Source organism: Orycteropus afer, unplaced genomic scaffold (genome assembly GCF_000298275.1).
Source record: "Orycteropus afer afer isolate SDZICR_OR568_19922 unplaced genomic scaffold, OryAfe1.0 scaffold00390, whole genome shotgun sequence".
Classification (NCBI taxonomy): Eukaryota; Metazoa; Chordata; class Mammalia; order Tubulidentata; family Orycteropodidae; genus Orycteropus; species Orycteropus afer.
The window spans coordinates 2,303,412-2,328,028 of NW_006921977.1; the positions used below are offsets into that span (position 1 = coordinate 2,303,412).

General features: G+C 38.4%; 1 protein-coding gene across 1 annotated transcript in view; it reads left to right on the top strand.

Moving 5' to 3' along the window:
• CDH18 (cadherin 18) overlaps positions 1 to 24,617 on the top strand; it is a 707,490-nt gene that overhangs the window by 500,151 nt on the left and 182,722 nt on the right. Inside the window, exon 10 of the mRNA XM_042782611.1 lies at positions 22,212 to 22,465. Coding sequence (XP_042638545.1) covers positions 22,212 to 22,465 — 254 coding nt within the window. The remainder of the gene's footprint in view (positions 1 to 22,211; positions 22,466 to 24,617) is intronic.

Below are 24,617 nucleotides of genomic sequence, written 5' to 3' on the forward strand. Positions count from 1 at the left end.
TTTATGTAGAGTACTAATAATCTATTAAATTAATTTAATTTAACTCTATTCCAAAAATTTATAATCCTAAAAGTTCACTAGAATAAAAATATAAACTAAACAAACAAACAAACAAACTCTGGTAGCATAGTGTTTAAGGAACTTGACTGCTAACCAGAGACTGGCAGATCAAACCCACCAGCCACTCCTCGGAAGGAAGATAGGGCAATCTATTTCCATAGTGATACTGCCTTGGAGACCCAAGGAGGGTTCGCTATGAGTTGGGCCCGACTCGACGGCACATAACAACAACATGGTAGTTAAGGTTATATTTCAGGTTGGCTGGGGCTGGTTTTGAATGGCTGGCCAGCAGCATGTAGTTAGTCCCATAGTCTACTGCATGGTGGAATCGCCTGGAGCAGCTGAGTAGCTGCTGAGGGATAAGGTCTGCTTCCAGTGTATAAGAAGAAGCTTCCAGTATATAAGAAGCAGCACTGAGAAATTTCTCTGCAGCTTTTTGGCATGCTTGGATCCTGCATTTGTCCAAGTCATCAGTGAGTGGCCTGCCATGTTGTCTGCTGATCTTGGGACTGTCTGTGGACTCACGCTAGTGGTCTGCTGTGTTGTTTGATAATCTTGGCTTTGTGCCGTTTTATTTGTTGACCTTGAATTTGTCAGCCTCAGCAGGCAGCAGCTGCCTGAGTTAAGAGAACCCTCTAGCTTCAGTAGGCTAGAAGCAAGAAGCAGAGCTGAAGCCCCAGGTCAGGGAAACTTCACGCAACTGTTAGAGCTTGGCATTTTGAACTCAGACTTCTAGCCTCCTAAAGTTTAAGAGAAAAAAATCCTTGTTTGTTCACTGGCAGTATTTCTGTTAGAGCAGCAAGAGATAACCAAAACACCAATTGATACTGAATGGACTCTGACTTAAATTGACCCTAAGTGGCAGAGTAGAACTAACTACATCATATGATTTCTAAGCCTGTAAACCTTTAAATGAGGAGCTCTGGTGGCGTAGTGCCTAAGGAATTTGACTGCTAACCAGAAGCCTGGTGCTTCAAACCCACCAGCCATGCCTTGGAAGGAAGATTGGACAATCTACTTCCATAGTGATACTGCCTTGGAAACCCAAGAAGGGGTCGCTATGAGTCGGATTTGACTTGATGGCAGTGAGTTTTTTGTTTTTTTTTGTAAACCTTTGAGTAGATTGTCACATCTTGTTCTTGTGGAACAGTTGGTGGGTTCAAACTGCCTACCTTTGATATGCAGTATATCATTTAACCCCTGTGCTACTAGAGCTCCTTGAATGAAAATATAAACCTATATAAATAACAGAAAGCAGGCCTGGAGATGCAGTGATTAGAGTGCTTGGCAGCAAACTGAAAAGTTGGTGGTTTGAACCCACCGGCCACTCTGAGGGAGAAAGATGTGACAGTCTGCTTCCTTAATGATTACACTCTTGGTAACTGAAGGGGCAGTTCTACTCTGTCCATAGGCTATGAGTTGGAATCCACTCAAAGGCAGCAGGTTAGTTACACATAACAGAAATACCAGGAGTACTTCATAGAACAAAATGAGAGACACATATAAAACAGAGAAATTAAGGTGAAAATAAAAGGATGACAATGTAAATAGAAAGGAATGTAAGGTACATGATTTTAAGACCCAATATAATATAATCTAAAGAAAAATCATAAAAAGAGCAGAATAGCAGTTTATAATCCTAAAGGGAGCAATTCTGAATGTATACACGGCATTTATAGAGATCGATGGAGCACATTACTCAACAGAAACATTCTCAAAGCAGAAATTACCATATATATAAGGAGATATGTATAGAAACAGAATAGGAGGAGGAAGCAATAGTTCACCTGTTTCAGACCATTACAGAAAAAGTGTTTTAAAAATATGGGTAACTCAAGAATGTAGTAAACCAAACCAACTCGTTGTCTTTGATTCTATTTCAACAATAGCAGGTCTGTAGAGCAGAGTAGCACAGCCCCAAAGGGTTTCCAATCTTTATGGACCCAGACTGTCACCTCTTTCTCCCATGGAGCAGCTGGTGGATAAAAACCACTGACCTTTCCGTTAGTAACCACTTACCCACTGCATCACCAGGTTACCTAATGCAATAATGGAATTAACAGTGAGGTATATATATATATAGGAGCTCTGGTAGCATAGTGGCTAAGACACTTGCCTGCTAACCAGACGGCTGGCGGTTCAAACCCACCAGCCACTCCTCGGAAGGAAGGTTGGGCAATCCTACTTCCATAGTGATACTGCCTCAGAAACCCAAGAGGGGTCGCTATGAGTCGGGGCCGACTCAACGGCACATAACAACAACAACAATATATATATATATATATATATATATATATTTAAAATAGATAATACATATTTTATTTCAGATGAACATAGGACTGTTAGTAATTTTTACCATATATTATTAGTCTTTAAAGAATATTTTGGTAAGTGCCAATAAGCTAAATTAGTGTAGACAGGATGCTGTCAGCCAAGATGACTAAAGGTGAATTTAAAAATCAGAGCACAGTAAGTTTCCTCAAACTGGACATTTTCTTCAATAATTCTTTAATCTAAGAAAAATGTACAATGAACTTGAAGAATTCCTAGGAAAAGGATAAACAAAAATAATACAAATAGAAATTATGAGATGCAGAGAAAGTACTTGTACGAATATATTAACATTCCTAAAAATATCAAAGGCAGGAAATAAAAGAATGAAATTAGATAAATTAAATATTGGACTAAAAATGTAAAGACTAAGGACAAAGTAAACTGAAAAAAAGTAAATGATAATAATGAAAATAATTAAAAGTAAAATAGAAGCATAAAAGACTGTTAAAGACAAAAGGAGAATTTTATAGATTATAAAGCAGATATATAACATGTTTATTTTTTTCAAAATAGATTATTTTGAAAGAAAACATTACAATAAATAAGCCTTAATTAATCTTATTAAGAAACAAGGAAGAAATTACAGAAAATAAATAACCAAAGTTTTAAAGTAATAGTAAAATCATCCTTTTAAATTCTAGCACAATAAATTGCATTTATAGGATTTTTTTGTTATTGTTGAAAAATATTTTAAAAGCAACTTAAAAAAATGTGTAAACAGATTTCCATACAATTAATTGAGAAAATTATGAAATAAATTCCTGCACAAAAACATCCAATGATTTACTAGGGAATTCTATTAAACCTTATTCTATTAAAACCTTAATTAGTCTATTAAACCTTAAATAGAAGATACTTTCAATACCATTAACACATTTCTAGCACACTAAAATGAACTAAAAATCCTAGCAAATATTGCTGTTGCTGGTAGGTGGCTGCTACTCAGTTCTGGAGGCGCTCTGGTGGCGTAGTGCCTGAGGCACTTGACTGCTAACCAGAAGGCTGATGGTTCAAACCCACCAGCCACTCCTTGGAAGGAAGGTTGGGCAATCTACTTCTGTAGTGATACTGCCTAAGAAACCCAAGGAGGGGTCACTATGAGTCCAGTCAGATTTGATGGCACACAACAACAACAAACAACAGTCAGTTCTGCCTCATAGGACCCCATGAAAAGCAGAAAGAAACACTTCCCTGTCCACCATCCTCATGGTCATTGTTATGTTAGAGCCATTGTTGCACCACTATGTCAATCCATCTCTTTCAGCCTATCTTTTACTGACCAAACAGGATGTCCTTCTCTAGGGACAGGTCCCTCATGATAACATGTCTAAAGTATATGAGATGAAGGCTTGCCATCCTCTCTTTTAAGTACCATGCTGACTGTCATTCTTCGATGACGGATATGTTTGTTCACTCTTCTCGAAGTCCATGTTATATTCAATATACTTCTCAACACCATAATTAAACTACATCAGTTCTTCTTTTTTCTTTCTTATTCATTGTCCAACTTTCACATGCATATCAGGCATTTTAAAAGACCAAGTTGTTTTTCTGGTGCACCTTAGTCCTCAAAATGACATCTTTGCTTTTTAATATTTTCAAGAGGTCTTTGGCAGATATGCCCAATGTAATAGGTTGTTTGATTCCTTGCCTGATGCTTCCATGAACGGTTAAAACCCAACAGCCACTCCTTGGAGGAAGACTGGGCAATCAACTTCCATAGTGATTCCACCTTGGAATCCCAAGGTGGGATCGCTATGAGTTGGATCCGACTGCACGGAAATGAGTTTTTTTGTTTTGTTTTTTGTCTGGGTATAAGTTCTTCATGAGCACAATTCAGTGTCCTGGAATTCTCACTTTTTTCACTGTTATCTATAATTTGTTATGGTCCACAGAGTCGAAACCCTTCACATTGTCCAGCAACAGCAGTCATATGTTGTTGTTGTTGTTGTTGTTGTTATGTGCCGTCGAATTGGATCCGACTCAAAGTGATTTCTCCTTGGGTGTACGAGGCAGTATCACTATGGAAGTAGATTGCCCCATCTTCCTTCCTAGGGGTGATTGGTGGGTTTGAACCGCCAGCCTTCTTCTGGTTAGCAGTCAAATGCCTTAGTCACTATGCTACCAGAACTCACAGATACCTACTAAAGTGATACAAATATTAAATAACCTCTTTTGTGAAGACTAATACAACCATTAGAAGCAGTGTTCAGTGAAACAATATCACATCACAAATCTGGTTATTTCAAGAATGCTATGATGGTTCAAGGTTAGAAAAACAAAAAGGTTTGTCTAAATCATAGGAAATAACCTTTGAGTATGTCACATGTTATTGGATATCTGGAATTCAATATTGTTAAATCTGACTTTTTAAATTAACATTTAAAAAATGTTTGAAAGTAAGAATGCCAATTTCATATATGCTGACAGTTTCTCTCTTCCCTGTCACGAGAGCTTTTTTGCTGTCCATGATCTTCTTGACTGTAGTGAAATTAAGGGTGCCAGGAAAAACAACAACAACAACAAATCATCCAGTTAAATCAGAATTTGTTTACTTCTGGTGAAAATATACACAACAAAACATTGTCCAACAAATTATATGTCTTCAGTTCAATGATGCTGATTGCATTCTTCAAGGTGAGATACCATTCTTTTTCTCCTTTTCTAAATTATTCCACCAGCGTTAACCTACACTGGATTCCCCCTTTGTCCCTCTCTTGCCCACCACTGGCAACCACTAACAATCTCTGGTTTATATGTTGTTGTTGTTGTTTTTGTTGTTATGTGCCGTCGAGTCCGACCCGACTCATAGCGACCCTTCCTTGGGTTGCCGAGGCAGTTTATATGTAGATTTGCTTATTTTGTATAAGTGAGATCATAAAGTAGCTGTCTTTTTGCAACTGACTTGTTTTGCTTAGTGTGTATTTAAGGTTCACGGACATGCATAGGACTTCCTTTCTTTGTGGCTAATTAATGTTCCCTCGTCTATGTGTACCACGATTTGTTTACCCATTCACCTGTTGTTGAACCTTTGGTTTATTTGCACATTTTGGCTACTATGAAAGTACTTCAGTGGAATTCGATGTGGAGGTGACTCTGCAGTTCTCCTTGCCCTCTACTAGGATTGGGATTGCAGGGTCACATGGAACTCTATGTCCAAATTTTGAGAAGTTGTCTATTAGTTTTCCACAGTGGCTGTATCATTTTATATTCCCACCAGCAATGAATGATGGTTTCAGTTTGTCCACAACCTCATTGTGGTAGTTAAGTTTACATGTCAACTTGCCTGGTCCTGGTTCAGTGGTTGGGCAGCTGGTGGTAGTTATTCCCCATGATGAGACTGGCAATGAACTCCATGGTGGAATCTGCCATGAGGAGTTGAGTAGCTGCTTTAGGGATATGGTCTGTTCCTGTATATTAGGAGACACTTTGGGAATGGTCTACAGCTTTTTGGTATGCTTGGACCCCACATGTAAGTGAGTCTTCATTCAGCAGCCCACCATGCCCTGACGGTCCTGGGACTTTTAATGGACTTGACTTAGTGGCCTGCCATGTGGGTTGGTAATATCAGGACTATGCCTTTTCACTTGTCAACCTTGGGATTGGCAGCCTCAGAAGTCAGCTAGATGCCTCGAGCTGCAGCTGGCCAGGAGCAAGAGGCAGAGCTGAAGTCCAAGGTTAAGGAGCTTTCACCCAGCCACTAGGCACTTTGAACTCGGACTTTAGAATACTTTTCATAGTGAAAGAGTGTATAGTGAAAGAATAAATCTCAGTTTGTTAAAACCATTACATATGTGATATATTTTCTGTTGTTGTTATGTGCTGTCGAGTCGCACCACTACGTAACCAAAACCCTCACAAACACCTATTGTTTTCTGGAGTTTTTGTTAGCTTTATCATTGTCATTATAATGCAGGTGAAGTGGTATACCATTGTGGTTTTGATATATATTTCCCTAAGGAACTCTCAGGGAGCTCTGGTGGCATAGTGCCCAAGGCATTTGGCTGCTAACCAGAAGGCTGGTGGTTCAAATCCACCAGCCACTCCTCAAAAGGAAGGTTGGACAATCTACTTCTGTAGTGATACTGCCTTGGAAATCCAAGGAGGGGTAGCTATGAGTCGGATCCTAATTGACAGCAGTGAGTTTGGCTTTTGGTTTGATTTAAGGAGTTGTGATGGTGAAGTGGTTAAAGCATTCGGCCTCTAACCAAAAGGCTGGTGGTTCAAACCCACCAGATGCTCCATGAGAGAAAGATGAAGCAGTCTGCTTTTGTAAATTCTACTCTTCATAGTGTCCCTCTCAGTGAGAATCAAATGAATGGTAATGAGTTTGGTTTTCAGTTTAATGACATTGAGCATCTTTTCATGGGGTTATTGGTCATTTAAACATCATAATTGATGTAATGTCTGTTCAGTTCCTTTGCCCAATTTTTGATCCAGTTGTTTATCTTTTTGTTGTTAAGTTGTAGATTATAATCATATATTATTATGCATTTATTATATACTTTATTATAATTAGAACTTTATCAAGTACATGGTTATGCATTTTTTTCTTCCAATCTGTAAGTTGTCTCTTCTCTTTATTAATAGGAACTTTGATATATTTAATTTTAAGAGATCCCATTTATCAATTTTTGTTTTGCCTCTCCTGCTTTTGATATCATAATTGATAGTCCGTTGTTAAAAACTAGGCCCCTCAGCCACATCTATATATTGCATTTTAAGAATTCTATGCTTTTTTTGTTTCCCCACAGTTAGGTCCTTGATCCATTTTAAATGTGTGTGTGTGTGTGTGTGTGTCTATGTGTGGCTGGTGTGAGGTATGGATTCTGATTCATTCTTCTGTATGTGGGAATAAAATTTTGCGAGCACCATTATTGGAAAATTCTTCTCTGTTCAATAGGCTTGACACCCTTATTGAGAATCAGTTGACCATAGCTAAATGGATTTATTTCTAGACTCTCAATTCTATTCCTTAGGCATAGTGCCTAAGGCATTTGACTGCTAACTAGAAGGCTGACACCAGCCACTCCTCTGAAGGAAGGTTGGACAACCTACTTCTGTAGAGAGACCATCTCGGAAACCCAAGTAGGGATTCTCAAATCAAGAATGTGGTCTGCTTACTTTTTCTTTCTTCTTCAAGATTTCTTTAGCTATTCAGGTCTTTTGCCTTTCCAAATAAAACTGAGAATTGGCTTTTTCACTTCTGCAGAGTCACTTTTGGAATTTTGATGGATATTCCATTGAATTTATAGATTACTTTAAGTAGTATTAACATCTTGAAAATATTAAGCCTTACATTTCATGAACAAAGAAAGTCCTTCCATATAATTAGCTCTTCCTTACTTTCTTTTGTAAAGGTTTATACTTTTCTTTGTATAAGTCACTCACCATTCTGATTAAATATATTCCTACACAGTTTATTCTTGTATGTGCTATTCTAAATGGTAATATTTCCTTAATTTCCTTTTATGTTTGCTCATTGCTTTTGCATAGAACCCCAGCTGACTTTTGTGTATTGACCTTGTACTCTGGCAGTTAGTTGAATTCATTTGTTATCTCTAATAACATTCTTGTAGATTCATTTTTCTTTTTAATGTTTAGAATCATGTCATTGGCTGAAAAAAGAAAATAGATTTACTTCCTCCTTTCTGATTTGGATATCTTTTATTTATTTATTTGCTCTGGCTTAGACTTCCAGAAGGTTGTAAATAGCACTGGTGAATGTAGGCAACCTCTCTTCTGTCTTTCTCCATTGAGTATGACATTAGATGTTGTATTGTTGTTAGGTGCCATCGAGTTGGCTCCAACTCATAGCTATCAAATGTACAACAGAATAAAACACTGCCTAGTCCTGTGCCAGCCTCACATTCCTTGCTATACCTGAGCCCATAATTGCAACCACTGTGCCAATCCATCTCTTTGAGGACCTTCCCCTTTTTCACTGACACTCTGTTTTACCAAGCATGATACTTTTCTCCAGAGAATGGTCCCTTCTGACAGCATGAACAAAGTAGGTGAGACAAAGTCTGGGCATTCTCACTTCGAAGGAGCATCCTGGCTGCAAATCTTCCAGAACAGATTTTTTCTGGCAGTCCATTATATTTTCAGTATTCTTTGCCAACACGACAACTCAAAAGAATCAACCCTTCTTTGGTCTTTCTTATTCATTGTCCAGCTCTCACATGCATATGAGGTGATTGAAATTACCATGGCTTGCATTTGGAGCAACTTAGTCTTCATAGAGGCATCTTTGCTCTTCAGCACTTTAAAGAGGTCTTTTGTAGCAAATTTTGCCAAGTGTAATACATCATCTGATGTCTTGAATACTGCTTCCATTGGTGTTGATTGTGGAACCAAGTAATATGAAATCTTTGACAACTTCAATCTTTTCTCCATTTATCATGGTGCTGCTTATTTGTCCAGCTGTGAGAAGTTTCATTTTCTTTATGTTGAGGTGTAATCCATACTGCAGACTATAATCTTCATCTGTAAGTGATTCAAGTCATTTTCCCTTTTCAGCAAGCAAAGTTGTGTCATCTGCATCTCAGTTTGCCAATGAGTCTTCTTCTAATCCTGATACTACTATGGACTTCTTCGTATAGTCCAGCTTCTGGGATCATTTGCTCAGCATACAGATTGACGAAGTCTGTTGAGAGGATAAAACCTTGATGCACTCCCTTCCTGATTTTAAAGCATGTAGTATCCACATGTTGTGTTAGAAGGACAGCCTCTTGGTCTATGTACAGGTTTTTCATGAGCACAAGTAAGTGTTCTGGAATTTTCATTCTTCTCAATGTTATCCATAATTTGTTATGATCCACACAATCAAATGTTTTTGCATAATCAATGAAACACAAGTAAACATCTTTCTGGTATGCTTTGCTTTGAGCCAAGATTCATCTGACATCAGCAATGATATCCCTCATTGCACGCCCTCTTCTGAATCCAGCTTGCATTTCTGGAAGTTCTCTGTCAGTATACTGCTGCAACCATTTTTTAATTATCCTCAGCAAGATTTTACTTATGTGTGATATTAATGATATTGTTCAGTAATTTCCATATATTGTGGAAAATTAGGCATCACCTTTCTTTGAAAATGGTACAAATATGGCTCTCTTCCAGTCTGTTGGCCAGGTAGCTGTCTTCCAAATATCTTACATTAGATATGTACTTTTAAATATGATTTTGAGAGAAAATATAATTATTTTTTAAGGATAAGTTTTTCCCCCAGGTGATAATTGAAAGATACTTAACTTTTAAAATTTGTTTATTCTAAAGTAAAATTATGCCTGTCATCCTCTATATTAATTTGTTGAATCTAGCAACACTAATTATAATATTAGTTAAGGAAGAACATTGGTGACATAAGATTTTCTTTCTTTCTTTCTTTTTTTAACTCACATAGGTTGTGCCAAAACTGAGTTTGTTCAAATAATTAGATCCAAGGCATAATTTATGTAAAAATAATTAGCATAACATACCTACAAAAATACCTTAGGCAGAGGAGAGGTGTCTGTGGTAAGAGGAAGAGAGGACACAGATTGTGGAAAAAACAAACACACAAACAATAAATATATACACATATGTATGTATGTGTGTGTGTGTGTGTATGTATGACATACATGTTATTTGCATAAAAATATTGTAGATGGGCATATTTTCCTTACTTTTGCTATGCTTATTATACTCACAATGCAATACCATCGATGATCTTCATAAAGAGGTTATTAAATATTTCTACTTGCATTTATTTTTATGCATCTAACTCATATCTAAACCTGAAATAATCCACTGACTCTTTGTTGACTCCATGTTGGTCTGAATCCATCTACTAGACCTAGAAATCAAGTCCCTCAAAAGGATTAGCCCAGCCATACATTAAATAAATATGTACTATTGTTATCATTTGTTGGTGACATCAAGTCGGCTCTGACTCATAGCAACCCTATATACAACAGGAAATCCTTTTCTGTGCTGTGGTGGTTTTGTTTGTGTGTCAACTTGGCTAGGCCTGGTTGAGTGGCTGGGCAGCTGGTTGTAGTATTCCCCATGATGAGATGGTAATAAACTCCATGGTAGAATTTACTGTGATCGGTTGAGTAGCTGCCTTTGGGTATGTGGTCTTCTTCCTGTATATAAGCAGGAGCTTTGGGAATGGAATGGTCTCCAGCCTGGGACATGCTTGGACCCTGCAGGTAGCTGTGTAATCATTGTTCAGCAGCCTGCTATGCTCTGCCGACCTTGGGACTTAGAATGGACTTAAGTTAATGACCTGCCGTGTGGTTTGGTAACATAGGGTCTCTGCCTTTTTACTTGTCAACCATGGGGCTTCTCAGCCTCAGCAGCCAGCTATTGTCTGAGTGAGGAAATGCCTCTAGCTCCAGTGGGCCGGGAACAGGAGGCAGAGCTGGATTGTGAGGTTGAGGGGTTTTCACCCAGCCCCTAGAGCCTAGCACTTTGAACTTGGACTTAAAGCTTCCAAATTGTAAGAATAAACTCCTGTTTATTAAGGCCATCCCATTTGTGGTATATTCTTGTCAGAGCAGCACTAAGGAACCAGAACATGCACCATCCTCACAATCTTTACTATGTTGGAGACCATCATTGCAGCCACTGTGCCAATCCATTTCATTGAGGGTCTTCCTTCATCTACTTTACCACACATGATATCCTTCTCCAGGGAATGGTCCCTTCTGACAAAATGACAAAAGTAAGTGAGATGAATTATGGCCATTTTTACTTCCAATGAATGTTCTGGTTGTGCTTATTCCAGGAGAGATTTATTCTTTCTTCTGGCAGTCCATGGTACCTTCAGGATTGTTTGCCAACACAACTCCAAAGCATCAATTCTTCTTCAGTCTTACTTATATATTGTACACCTTTCACATGCATATGAGGCAATTGAAAATACCATGGCTTGGGTCAGGCACACGTTTATCTTCAAAGTGATATATTTTCTCTTCAACACTTTAGACAGGTCTTTTGTAGCATATTTGCCCATTGCAATAAGACGTCTGATTTCTTGTCTGCAGACTTAAATATTCTTGACTTAAATATTCATTAGATAATTGTGGTAGTTATGTTTGTGTTTCAACTTGGGTGGGCCTAGTTGAGTAGCTGGGCAGTTGGTGGTAGTTATTCCCCATGATGAGACTGGTAATCAACTCCATGGTGGGATCTACCACAAGCAGCTGAGTAACTGCCTTTGGGATGTTATCTGCTTCCTGTATTTAAGAAGAAGCCTTGGGAATGGTCTCTAACATATGGCACACTTGGACCCTGCATATAGCTGTGTCATTGCTCAGAATCCTGCTATGCTCTGCAGACCTTGGAACTTACAATGGACTTAAGTTAATAGCCTGCTGTGTGGTTTGGTAACATCGGGACTGTGCCTTTTTATTTGTCAACCATGGGGCTTCTCAGCCTCAGCAGCCAGCAGCTGTCTGAGTGAAGAAACGCCTCTAGCTCCAGTGGGCCGGGAGCAGGGGGCAGAGCTGGACCCAAGCTTGAGGGGCTTTCACCCAGCCCCCAAAGCCTGGCACTTGGAACTTAGACTTAAAGCCTCCAGATTGTAAGAATAAACTCCTGTTAGTTAGGGCCATTCCATTTGTGTTATATTCCTATCAGAGTGGCACTAGGTAACCAGAACAATAATCTTAAAGAGAAACCATGTGTCCACACAAACAACTTGCTCCTTAGTCATAGATTGTTGTTATTGTTAGTTGCTGTTGAGTTGGTTCTAACTTATGCCTACCCTGTGTATGTAGAGTAAAACTGTGTTGTATAGGGTTTTCAAGATTGGACATTTTGGAGGTAGATCACCAGGACTTTTCTTTAGCTTAGTGGGTTTGAAAGTGTAACCGTTCAGCCAGTAGTTGAGCACTTAAGCATTTGGACCACTGAGGGACTCATTTCTTGACCCTTAGTGTAAGAGAAAAAACCTGAACTCCTCCAAATGAAATGAGCCTATGATTTTGCTAAGAAAAAAGGTGCCAAGTTTGAAGCAAGATATTGCAAAAGCAGTGGCAGAAAGAGAGATGGGAAATTTCTATTCAGCCTTTCCCTACAGACACTTACCAGGAAGTCTAGCATCACTGGCTATTTCAAAAGAAGGCTGTTCTCTGCTTTATCTGCACAAATCTTTTTTTTTTTTGGGGGGGGGGGATCTGGGTGAGGATTTACAGAGCAAATGCACTTTCCATATAGGAGTTCACATATACTTTGTCTCATGACATTGACCACAGTTTATCACAATGCAACAGCTCCCCTCCCACTTCCTCCCCATGGTTACCTCTTCCCAGTGTCCATCCCTCCATACACTCCTGCCCCCTGAGCTATCTCCCTGTGCATAAGCAGCCCTTCTTTCTCCCGTGATTGTTCTATCCAAGGAGTGTATCTGCTTGAAGTAAATGTTCAACTCATATGCCTGTATTTTGTTTGTCTGGAAACCACAAGTGTGGGTTCAATTCCAGACCTGAAGGGCAGCTAGGGGCCATAGTCTCAGTGGTTCCACCAGGCTCTATCGGACCAGCAAACCAGGTCCCCACTTTTTTTTTTTTTTTTTCTGCAAATGATTTTGAGTTTTGTTCCACATTGTTCTCCATCTCTATCAAGGATCTCCTAGACAGATCCCCTTCCACGTGTATAACAGTGGTAGCCAGGCACCATCTAGTTCTTCTGGTCTCATAGTTGTATAGGCTGCAGATTGAATGGTGTACCAGTCACTAGGATTAATTGTATCTATGAATTTTAGTTTTCTTCATTCTTCTTTGCTCTGGATGAGGAGAGACCCATTGTTGCATCTAGATGGCAGCTTGCTAGCTTTTAAGATCCCAGTCACTACTTGCCAAAGTAGGAGGTGGAACAATATTGTGTATAGTATGTAATGCCAATTGAGCTTGATGTCCCCTGTGACTATGGTCCCAAGTCCTTCTGGGTAGCTGGCTATGACCAAGCAGTGACCACACCCTTGCCCCTTGTTAGCTCTACTATACACCTGGGAATTCTGATCATTCACATAAACTTATAGGACCATTGTCTGCCAACCTATATATGTTCCTGGATACACTCCCCATTTCATAGACATACCTAATCATTTAGCCTGTCCACCCATCTATCCATCCATATACCCATGTTTGCCTTCACTGACAATGCAGTATTGTATGTATCTGCACTAATCTTACTATGGATACTTTTGCCATGGTAACAACTATATCTGAGAGAGAACCACTTCAGAATAATTTTCACTTGTGTACTTGGCAAGCTTTTTTTCTTTTTCTTTGCCTTTTTTTTCTCACAGAGCCTGTTATGTTCATCTAGACCCCACACTTCATTCTGTGAAATCATGTTGATAGTAGCTCACATATCACCATAGTGAGATTGTTTACCAGAAGGAAATTGGCAAATGCTAAAAATCAGAGTCATTTATTTTGTTTTCTTTTGTTTCCTCCTTGAGAATTGACTTACCAGGACAATATTTCTTGAAGCCCTATCATTTATTAAAAAAAAACAAAAAAACATTCATTACCAGCATTTTTGTGGCTTTGTTTTATAATGATCATTGTAATTACATGCATTCCAAACCCAAACCAAACTCACTGTCATCAAGTTGATTCTGACTCTAAGTGACTCTCTGCAATGTAGTGAGTTGCATGGTATGTCTTTTCTAGCCATACTATTTGTAATTCTTACCAGATTACTGGGTGGGACCATGCAAATATGTGTAAATTTGGCTAGGCAGCTGGTAGTAATTCCGTATAATGAGATTTGCAATTAACTTTCTGGTGGAATTGCCACGAGCAATTGAGTAGCTACTTTTAAACTCCTGATTGTTAAAGTCATCCACCTTGGGTATTTCTATTGGAGCAGCATGAAGTATTCTGGGAAAGTTTGCTCTCTCTCAGGTGTGTAGAACTCTGATATTGGGATTGGTTAGTATTGTTACTCTGCTAAGCTTAAAATGTACCCTCCTACAGGCAGAGGGGGAATCTCACTGCCAGCTGAGAGAGACACCTCACCGTGAGACAGCAGCAGTGGGATCAAGAGGCATGGGACAGAGCAGCAGGCTTACCTGGCCCACAGAGGCAAAGGCCAGGCCAAGAAGCCAAGGTCCACACAAGCATGTCCAAGGGCACAGCACATGGGAGACTGTCCTGATTTAAGAAATCTATCCTGAGCACATTCCTGAACTTGAATTGTAGCCTGTTGTTTCCCTAATAAACCCCATAATCTGTGATCTCTGTTTGGCCACCGCAGTGACTTATCGAACCCAGAAAAGAGGTGGTGGGTACAATGAGAGGGATGGTTGGTAAGAGTACTGTGGGATGGCAGCGTGTCTGGCCTTATAGGAACAGACCTTAAGCTGATGATGGTGATTCTGTCTTCCTCTGGTGTACTTAAAGGAGGTCAAAAGATGCTGCCTCCTCCCTGCCCCTTTGGCACACCCCCATTTGGTTTTGGACTCTGTAAATCTTTATGGAAGGATATCATCCCATCTACCTTCTGTAGAGTAGCTGACAGATTCTGAACTGCTGACCTTCTTGTTAGCATCCAAATACTTTATCCACTACACCACCAGCATGCATTAGTATTTGGAAATATATCATCAATGTGATCTGAGAGTTATTTAATTTTCAGCTTCATCCTTCTGTCCTTTTACATGTTGGAAGCACTGAAAGCTGTTCAGTTCATTGAAAGCATTACACTGCCTTTGTCTCTGTGTCTTCATGTTATCTTTTTGCCTTAAATATATTGCACTGCCTCGCATACACTTGTACAAGTGGTTAACAATTTCAAAGTATGAATTTCTTATATGAGAAGGCACTTTCTCTTTGAAATGTTATTGAGATGCTTATACCTACCTCTATGTCTGGCTTTTGTATCCTTCTTATTAACTTTTATAACATCCAGTATATCTTATGGCACTAGATACAAGGTGTTGAAAGTGTCTGCTTTCTACTTTATGTCTTACATTAGAACATCTATACCTTGGGGAAAAAGACCAATCTGAGTTTATTCTCTCTTTTATGATAACACAAACTGATATTTCCCAACATATTGGTAATGGATGCCAAATAAATACTGGTTGCATATTTTAAAAGAACTAAAAAGACTTTAAGAAAGTATTAATGTAGCTTCAAAACTAGAAACTGAAAAAAAAAAAAAGAATGATGAACAAACAGAAATAAGGCTATCATTTTCTTTTAAAAAAAGGTAAAAATATCATAATATAAATAAATGAAATAAAAACGAACAAAAACCCTAAAATTGGTACTATAACATACACATACATAAACACAATCAAGACAACAAAAAAGGAAAAGCTATATAAAATCCCCACCACTCACCTGTGAGTTTGTTGTACTGTGGTGGCTTATGTATTGCTGTGAGGCTGGAATTTGTGCCACCGGTATTTCAAGTACCAGCAGGGTGACCAATGGTGGACTGGTTTTAGTGGTGTTTCCAGACTAAGACAGAGTTGGAAGAAGGAAAGGGCCATCCACTTCTCAAAGAATTTGCCATTGAAAACCTTATGAATAGCAGTGAAACACTGTCTGATATATTATTGGAAAATTTTATGAATAGTCCTAAAACATTGACAAATATAGTGCCAGAAGATGAGTTCCTCAGGTTGGAAGGCATTCAAACTATGACTGGGGAAGAGCTGCCTCCTCAAAGTAGAGTCAACCTTAATGATGTATATGGAGTATGGCTTTTGGGACCTACATCTTCTAATGTGGTATAACTCAAAATGGGAAGAAAGAGCTTCAAACATCCATTAATAACTGGAATATGGAATATACAAAAGTATGAAACTAGGAAAATTGGAAGTTGTCAAAAATGAAATGGAATGTGTAAAGATCAATATCCTAGGCATTAGTGAGCTGAAATGGACTGATTTTGGCCACTTTGAATCTGAAAACCATATAATCTACCACACCTGGAATGACAAATTGAAGAGTAATTGCATGGCATTGTCACAAAGAATGTTTAAAGATCTGTCCTGAAGTATGAACCTGTCAGTGATAGGATAATATACATAAACCTACAAGGAAGACAAATTAATATTATTATTATTCAAATTTAGACACAAAGTACCAAAGCCAAAAACAAGGAAATTGAAGATTCTTACTGTTTGAAGTCTGAAATTGACCATATATGCAATTAAGATGTGTTGATTATTACTAGTGATTGGAATGCAAAAATTGGAAAAAAAGAAGAATCACCACTGGTTGAAAAATATGACCTTGATGATAGAAATGATGCCAGAGAATGCATGATAAAATTTTTCAAGACTTATTCATTGCAAATAACTTTTTCAACAACATAGGCAGTAGCTATACACGTGGATTTCACCAGGTTGAATACATAGGAATCAGATTGACTACATCTGAGAAAAGAGGTGATGCTCAATATCTTCAGTTAAAACAAGGTCAAGAGCTGAATGAAACAGACCATCAACTGCTCATATGCAAGCTCAAAGTTTAAGCTGAAGAAAGTTCAAACAAGTCCATGAGAGCCAAAACATGACCTTGAAGAAAGTGCACATGAAATTAGAGACTAACTAAATAGCATATTCAATGCATTGAACACCAATGACCGTAAACCAGAGGAATTGTGGAATGACATCAAGAACATCACATGAGGAAAGCAAAAGATCTTTAAAAACACAGTAAAAGAAGAAAAGACCAAAATGGGTGTCAGAAGAGATTATGAATTTGCTATTGAATGGAGACTAACTAAAGGAAATGGATGAAATAACAAGATAAAACAGTTGAGCAGAAGATTTCAAAGAGAAACTGCTGAAGACAAAATTAATTATTGTAATTAAATGTATAAAGACCTGAAGTCAGAAAACCAAAAGGGAAGAACATTCTCAGCATTTCTCAAGATGATAGAATTGAAGAAAAAAAAATCAAGCCTCAAGTTGCAATATTGACAGATTCTATGGGCAATGTATCGAATGATGCAGGAAACAACAAAAGAAGATGAAAAGAATACACGGAGGCACTATACCAAAAAGAATTGGTCTATGTTTGTCTATTTCAAGAAGTAGCATATGATCAAGAACCGATAGTATTAAAGGAATGAGTCAAACCTCCACAGAAGAAATTGGCAAAAAAAAAAAAAGGAATACAGAAATTGATATATTTCAGGCCATGGACCCTCTGCCTTACCAAGCATGACATTGTTCTCCAGGGAATGGTTCCTTCTGACAACATGACCAAAGAAGGTGAAAAGAAGTCTGGCTATTCTCGCTTCTGAGTAGCAGTCCAGCTGCACTTCCTCCAGGACAGATTTGTTAGATCTTTTAGCAGTCCATGGCAATTTCAGCATTCTTCACTAGCACCACAACTAAAAGCATCAACTTTTCTTTGTTGTTGTTATGTGCCATCAAGTCAGCCCCGACTCATAGCAACCCCTCCTTGGGTTTCTAAGGCACTATCATTATGGAAGTAGATTGCCCCATCTTCCTTCCCAGGAGTGACTGGTGGGTTTGAACTGCCAGCCTTCTGGTTAGCAGTAAAGTGCCTTAGACACTATGCTACCAGAGCTCCCAACTTTTCTTTACTCTTCCTTATTAATTGTCCAGCTGTCCATGTGTATGAAGTGATTGAAAATACCGTGACTTGTGTCAAGTGCACCTTAGTCTTCAAGGAGATATCTTTGCTCTTCAGCACTTAAAAGAGGTCCTTTACAGTGGATTTGCCCAGTGCCATGTTGTTTGATGTTCTGACTGCTGCTTCCATTGGCATCGATTGTAGAACCAAGCAATGGGAAGTCTCTGACAACTTCAATCTTTTCTCCATTCATCATCATGCTACTTATAGGTCCAGTTTTGAGGATTTTTGTTTTCTTTATATTGAGATATAATCCACACTATAGACTGTATTCTTTAATGTTTATCAGTAAGTGCTTCAAATCATCCTCACTTTCAGCAAGCAAAGTTGCTTCATCACCATATCTCAGGTTGTTAATGTTTCTCCCTCCATTCCTGATGCCATGTTCTTGTTCATATAGTCCAGCTTCTCAGATTCCTTGCTCGGTATACAGATTGAATAAGTATAGTGAAAGGATACAACCCTGATACACTCCCTTCTTGATTTTAAACCATTCAGTGTCCCCTTGTTCTTTGTGAATGACAGCTTCCTGGTCTATGTTCAGGTTCCTCATGAGTACAATTAAGTGTTCTGGAATTCCCATCCTTCTCAATGTTATCCATATTTTTTTATTATCCACACAATCAAATGTTTTACATAGTCATTAATGCACAAGTAAACATCTTTCTGGTATCCTTTGCTTTGAGCAAAGATCCATATGACATCAGAAATGATATCCCTCATTCCATGTCCTCTTGTGAATCCAGCTTGCATTTCTGGAAGTTCTGTCACTAGACTGCTACAACTGTTTTTTTTAATTATCTTCAGTAAGATTTTATTTGCATGCAAGATTAATAATATTGTTCAATAATTTCCACATTCTGTGGGATCACCTTTCTTTGGAATGGGTACAAATATGGCTCTCTTCCAGTTGGTTGGGCATGTAGCTGCCTTCCAGATCTATTGGAATAGGCAAGTGAGTGCCTCCAGTGAGGCATCTGTTTGATGAAACATCTCAATCACTATTCCATCAATACCTGGAGCCTTATTCTTTACCAATTCCTTCAGTGCAGCTTCAACTTCTTCCTTCAATACCATTGGTTCTTGATTATATGCCACATCCTGAAATGGATGAAGACAGACCAGGTCTTTGGTACAGTCACTCCATACATTCCTTCCATCTTCTTTGATGCTTCCTGCATCAATCAGTATTTTGCCCATAGAATCTTTCAGTATTGCAAATTGAGGCTGAAATTTTTTCTTGTTTTTTCAGCTTGAAAAATGCTGACCCCATTCTTCCACTTTGGTTTTCTAACTCTAGGCCTTTGCACATTTCATTATATTAATTATCTGTGTTTGCTCGAGCTGCTCTTTGAAATCTTCTGTTCAGTTCTTTCATCTTGTCATTTCTTCCATTTGTTTTAGCTACTCTCTGATCCAGGGCAAGTTTTAGAGTCTCTTCTGACGTCCATTTGTGTCTTTTCTTCCTCTCTCATCTTTTTAATGACCTCTTACTTCTTTGTGGATGATGTTTTGATGGTATCCCACAATTCTTCTGGTTTTCAGTCAATGGTGTTCAATGCATGAAATCTATTCTTTAGATGGTCTCTAAATGCAGGAGGGATATATTTCAGGTCATATTTTGGCTCTCCTGGACTTATTTTAATTCTCTTCAGCTTCAACTTGAATGTGCATATGAGCAGTTGATGGTCTGTTTCACAATCAGCTCCTGGCCTGGTTTTAGCTGAAGATATTGAGATTTTCCATTGCCTCTTGCCACATATGTGGTCAGTCTGATTCCTGTGTATACCATCTGGTGAAGTCCACTTTACAGCCATCACTTATGTTATTGAAAAGTGGTATTTGCAATAAGTAGGTCATTGATCTTGCAAAATTCTATCATGTGATCTCCAGCATTATTTCTGTCACCAAGCCCTTATTTTCCAACTACTGGTGATTCTTCTTTGTTTCCAACTTTTGCATTTGAGTCACTAGTGATAATTAACACACCTTGATTGCATGTTTGGTCGATTTCAGACAGCAAAAGTTGATAAAAATCTTCAATTTCATCATCTTTTGCTTTGGTGGTTGGTGTGTAAATTTGAATAAAGTAGTATTAACTGGTCTTCCTTGTAGGTGTATCGATATTATGATATCACTGACAGCACTGTACTTCAGGATAGATCTTGAATCATTCTTTGTGATGATGAATGCCACACCATTCCTCTTCAAATTGTCATTCCCGCCATAATAGATCATATGGTAGTCTGATTCAAAATGGGCAAAACCGGTCCATTTCAGTTCACTAATGCCTAGGATATCAATCTTTATGCATTCCATTTCATTTTTGACAACTTTCAATTTTCCTAGATTCATACTTTGTACATTCCATGTTCTGATTATGCATGGGTATTTGCAGCTGTTTCTCATCAAGTTGAGTCATGCCATCTCAGCAAATGGAAGTCCTGAAAGCTTTATTTATCCATATCATTAAGGTTAGTTCCAATTTGAGGAGGCAGCTAATTCCCAGTCCCATTTTGAGTGCCTTCTGTAATTTGAGGGTTTCATCTTTCTGCACTGTATCGGACAATGTTTGTAGGCTATTCATAAAGTTGCACAGTAATGTATCAGTACAGTCTTTCTCTGCTATTCATACAGTTTTCCCAGGTTGATTTTTTGAGAAGTGGATGGCCTCTTCCTTCTTTCTAGTCTGTCTCAGTCTGTAAGCTGTGTTGAAACCTGTGCACTATGTGCAACCCTACTGGCTACTGGTGGCACAGCCTCAAGCCTCACAGCAACATGCAAGCCACCACAATACGACAAAGTGACAGACAAGTCTTTCTCGCTTAGCTGTTTGAAAGTTCTCTGTCCTTCCCTTACCTGGGTCCCCCAGCTCTGTCTCATCTCCAGTTTTCCCCTGCTTCCTGCATCTTGGGATGGGGCCTTCCCTCCCCGCCTCCCCACCCCCTAACTGGACCCCACGGCTCTATCTCTAATAAAATATTAATAAGGTACATCATGATAAACAGAGACATTGAAGTTGTCAATGATTTCATATTACTTGGTTCTGTAATCAACACCAGTGGAAACAGCAGTCAGGAAATCAGACAATGACATATTGTACTGGGCAAATACACTGCAAAAGATCTCATTTGAGTGCTGAAGAGCAAAGATCTGTCTTTGAAGGCTAAGATGCACCTAACTGAAGCCATGTAGGTTTTCAGTCACCACGCATGTGAAAGTTGGACAATGAATAAGGAAGGACAAAGAAGAGCTGATTCCTTGGACTTGTGGTGTTGGTGAAAAATACTGAAAGTACCATGGACTGCCAGAAGAACTGTAAGTCTGTCCTAGAGGAAGTGCAACCTGAACGCTCCTTGGGAGCAAGAATGGCCAGACTTGGCCTCACCTACTTTAGTCATGTTGTCAAAAGGGACATTCCCTGGAGAAAAATATCATGCTTGGTAACATGGAGGATCAGTGATAAAGGGGAAAGCTCTCAGCAAGATGGATTAACACAATGCCTGCAAGAATGGGATCAGGCATTGCAAGTGTTGTGAGATAAGTTCAGAACTAAGCAGTGTTTTGTTCTGTTGTACATAGAGTTGCTATGAGTCAGAGCTAACTTGACCACTCCTAACAGCAACAGCAAAAAAGAAGGATTCTAACTCATTTTTTTTTTTTAATTTGGAAAAATTAGTAGTTACTATTTTTATATGGTAGTATAGTGCCTACGGTACTTGATTGCTAACCAGAAGGCTGGTGGTTCAAATTCATTAGCCACTCCTCAGAAGGAAGGTTGGGCAATCTACTTCCATAATGATACCACCTCAGAAACCCAAGAAGGGGTCGCTATGAGTTGGGTCCAACTCAGTGGCACATAACAACAACTGTAACAACGTTTTTAATATTAATGATTGATGAGTGAATGAATTAATTTAATAGAAGAGACTAAGATTGAGAGATTCTCCAAAAGCAATATTTCTTTGCCTGTAAGAAATATTCTTTTGTACATACTGATTCCCTGGCTGAGTAAACCTCAAATTCCTTGAGACTTGAGTTTTAAGATTGTTGTTGTTGAATGGTCATTTTATGGGTGTTTTAAAACATATTTCATAGGTTCTTTTTAAACTAAGATTGATTTTCCTGGTTTAATGAAAAAAAAATCTTGTTGCCAAGTAATAGGAAATCATATATATTTTTTTTCCTTCACAGCCACTGAACTATGAGAAAAAGAAGTCGTATACCCTCAACATAGAAGGAGCCAATACACATCTTGATTTTCGCTTTTCTCACTTGGGTCCTTTTAAAGATGCTACCATGCTGAAGATCATTGTTGGAGATGTAGATGAACCACCTCTATTTTCAATGCCTTTCTATGTAATGGAAGTCTATGAAAATGCCAAGATCGGAACCATCGTTGGCACAGTTTTGGCACAAGATCCTGACAGTGCTAATAGCTTAGTAAGGTATAGTACAAGTCAAACTTTTAGATATATAAAGCTTTTTTTCCTTGCCTCCTATTTTAGTTAAAAATCCATTAAATAATTTTTTAAATATTTTACTTCCATACATACTTTATGATAATGTAATAAAACTAGCATATTAGTTGATCCTTTAAATTAATAATAAATGGGTTTCATTCAGATTATGAATACATGCAGTTGTCTACATGAAAATATTGTTTGCTGCACAGTTCAAAATTTCCATTTGATATTTTTCTCCTTACCATCCATAAATGCCTCTTTATTTATTTTGAATATTATAATGTGCTTTAACTGAGACTTTACACAGCAGTTTATATTTCCATTTGATAATTTTTGTACAAATTGTTTTGTGACATTGCTTAGAATGTTTGCAATGTATCCATAATCTCGTTATTTCCCATCTGTTTGTTCTGTTTACATTTATCTACCTTCCTAGCCCTTCCTTTTCTTTTCATCTTTGCTTTTGGGCAAATGCTGACTATTAGGTTTTCTACAGTTGATTGCTTAAGGGAGCATACTACTCATGGGTGATATTGTTTTTTTCATAAGCCAATCTATTATTTGGCTGAAAGGTAGTGCCTGGAAGTGGCATCAGTTCCAAGTATACTAGGGTAGTAGCCTTGGGCATTCCTAAAGTCTCTATGAATCCAGTCAAATTCCTTTTTCGGGAATTTGAATTTTATTCAACATTTTTTTTTTTTTTATCATTCATTCTAAGAGCTCCTATTGTGCCCCTGCGTAGAACAGTTAGTTTTGGTTTCAGGCTGTAAGCAATTCTAGTGAGCTATTACCATATTTTTGCATATAATGTACCCTCAAAAATAAGACACACATACATATAATGTGCATGGTGCACAGAGAAAACTAGCACACGATGTGGTTGCAAAAAACTGTAATACGTGTATTATTTGTCTAAAAATCTGGTAGTCCTGTGGACTAGAGTCTTCTTTGATTTTTAGGTTTTTTTCATCCTTTGTTCCATATGTGAAGATAACAAAAGTTGTATCTTATATGTCTGTTCACAAGCTTTTTTTTTTCTTTTGTTGTTCATTTTCTTTTTCTTTTTCTTTTTAATTGTGATTTGGGTGAAAGTTTACAGAGCAAATTCACTCTCCATACAACAGTTCACATACACTTTGTCTCATGACATTGACTACAATTTACTACAATTCAACAGTTGCCCTCCCACTGCCTCCTGATAGTTACCTCTTCCCTGGGTCCATCCTTCCATGCACTCCTGCTGCCTGAGCTATCTCTCTGTGCATAAACAGCCCCTTTTTCTCTCATGATTGTTCTCTTCAACAAGTGTATCTACCTCAGGTAAATGTTCACCTCATATGCCTGTCTTTTGTTTGGCTGGAAGTCACAGGTATGGGTTCAATTCCACACCTGAAGGGAAGCTAGGACCCATAGTCTCAGTGGTTCCACCAGGCTCTATCAGACCAGCAAACCTGCTCCCCCCCCCCTTTTTATTTTTATTTTTTTTCCCTCCAAATGATTTTGAGTTTTCTTCCACACTGTTCTCCATCTCTATCCAGGATATCCAACATAGCTCTCCCTCTGAGTGGCTGACAGTGGCAGCCAGGCACCATCTAGTTCTTCTGGTCTCATAGTCATATAGGTTGTGAATTGCATGGCATACCAGTCACTAGGACTAATTGTTTCCATGAATTTTTGGTTTTCTTCATTCTTCTTTGCTCTGCATGAGGTGAGACCCATCATTGCATTTAGATGGCTGCTTGCAAGCTTTTCTTTTAAGATCCCAATCACTACTTGTCAAAGTAGAAGGTGAAACAATATTTTGTGTAGCATATTATGCCAATTGAACTTAATGTCCCCTGCGACTGTGGTCCCAAGCCCACAGGTTCAACTACTTGCTCCCTCTGGGTAGCTGGCTGTGCTCACAAGCTTTTAAGACACCAGAAGCTACTCACAAGCTAGAATGTAAAACATTACCTTTTTGAACTATGTTATGCCAATTGACATTGTTGTCCCATGAGACTATCATCCAAAGTCTTTTAATCCAGTAAACCAATTGCAAAGTGTTTGGAATTTCTTGGAGGTCTCCATAACTTTGTCCCCTATGTGATTTATTATATATATGAAACAACATGTAGCCTACCCAAATGTGTAT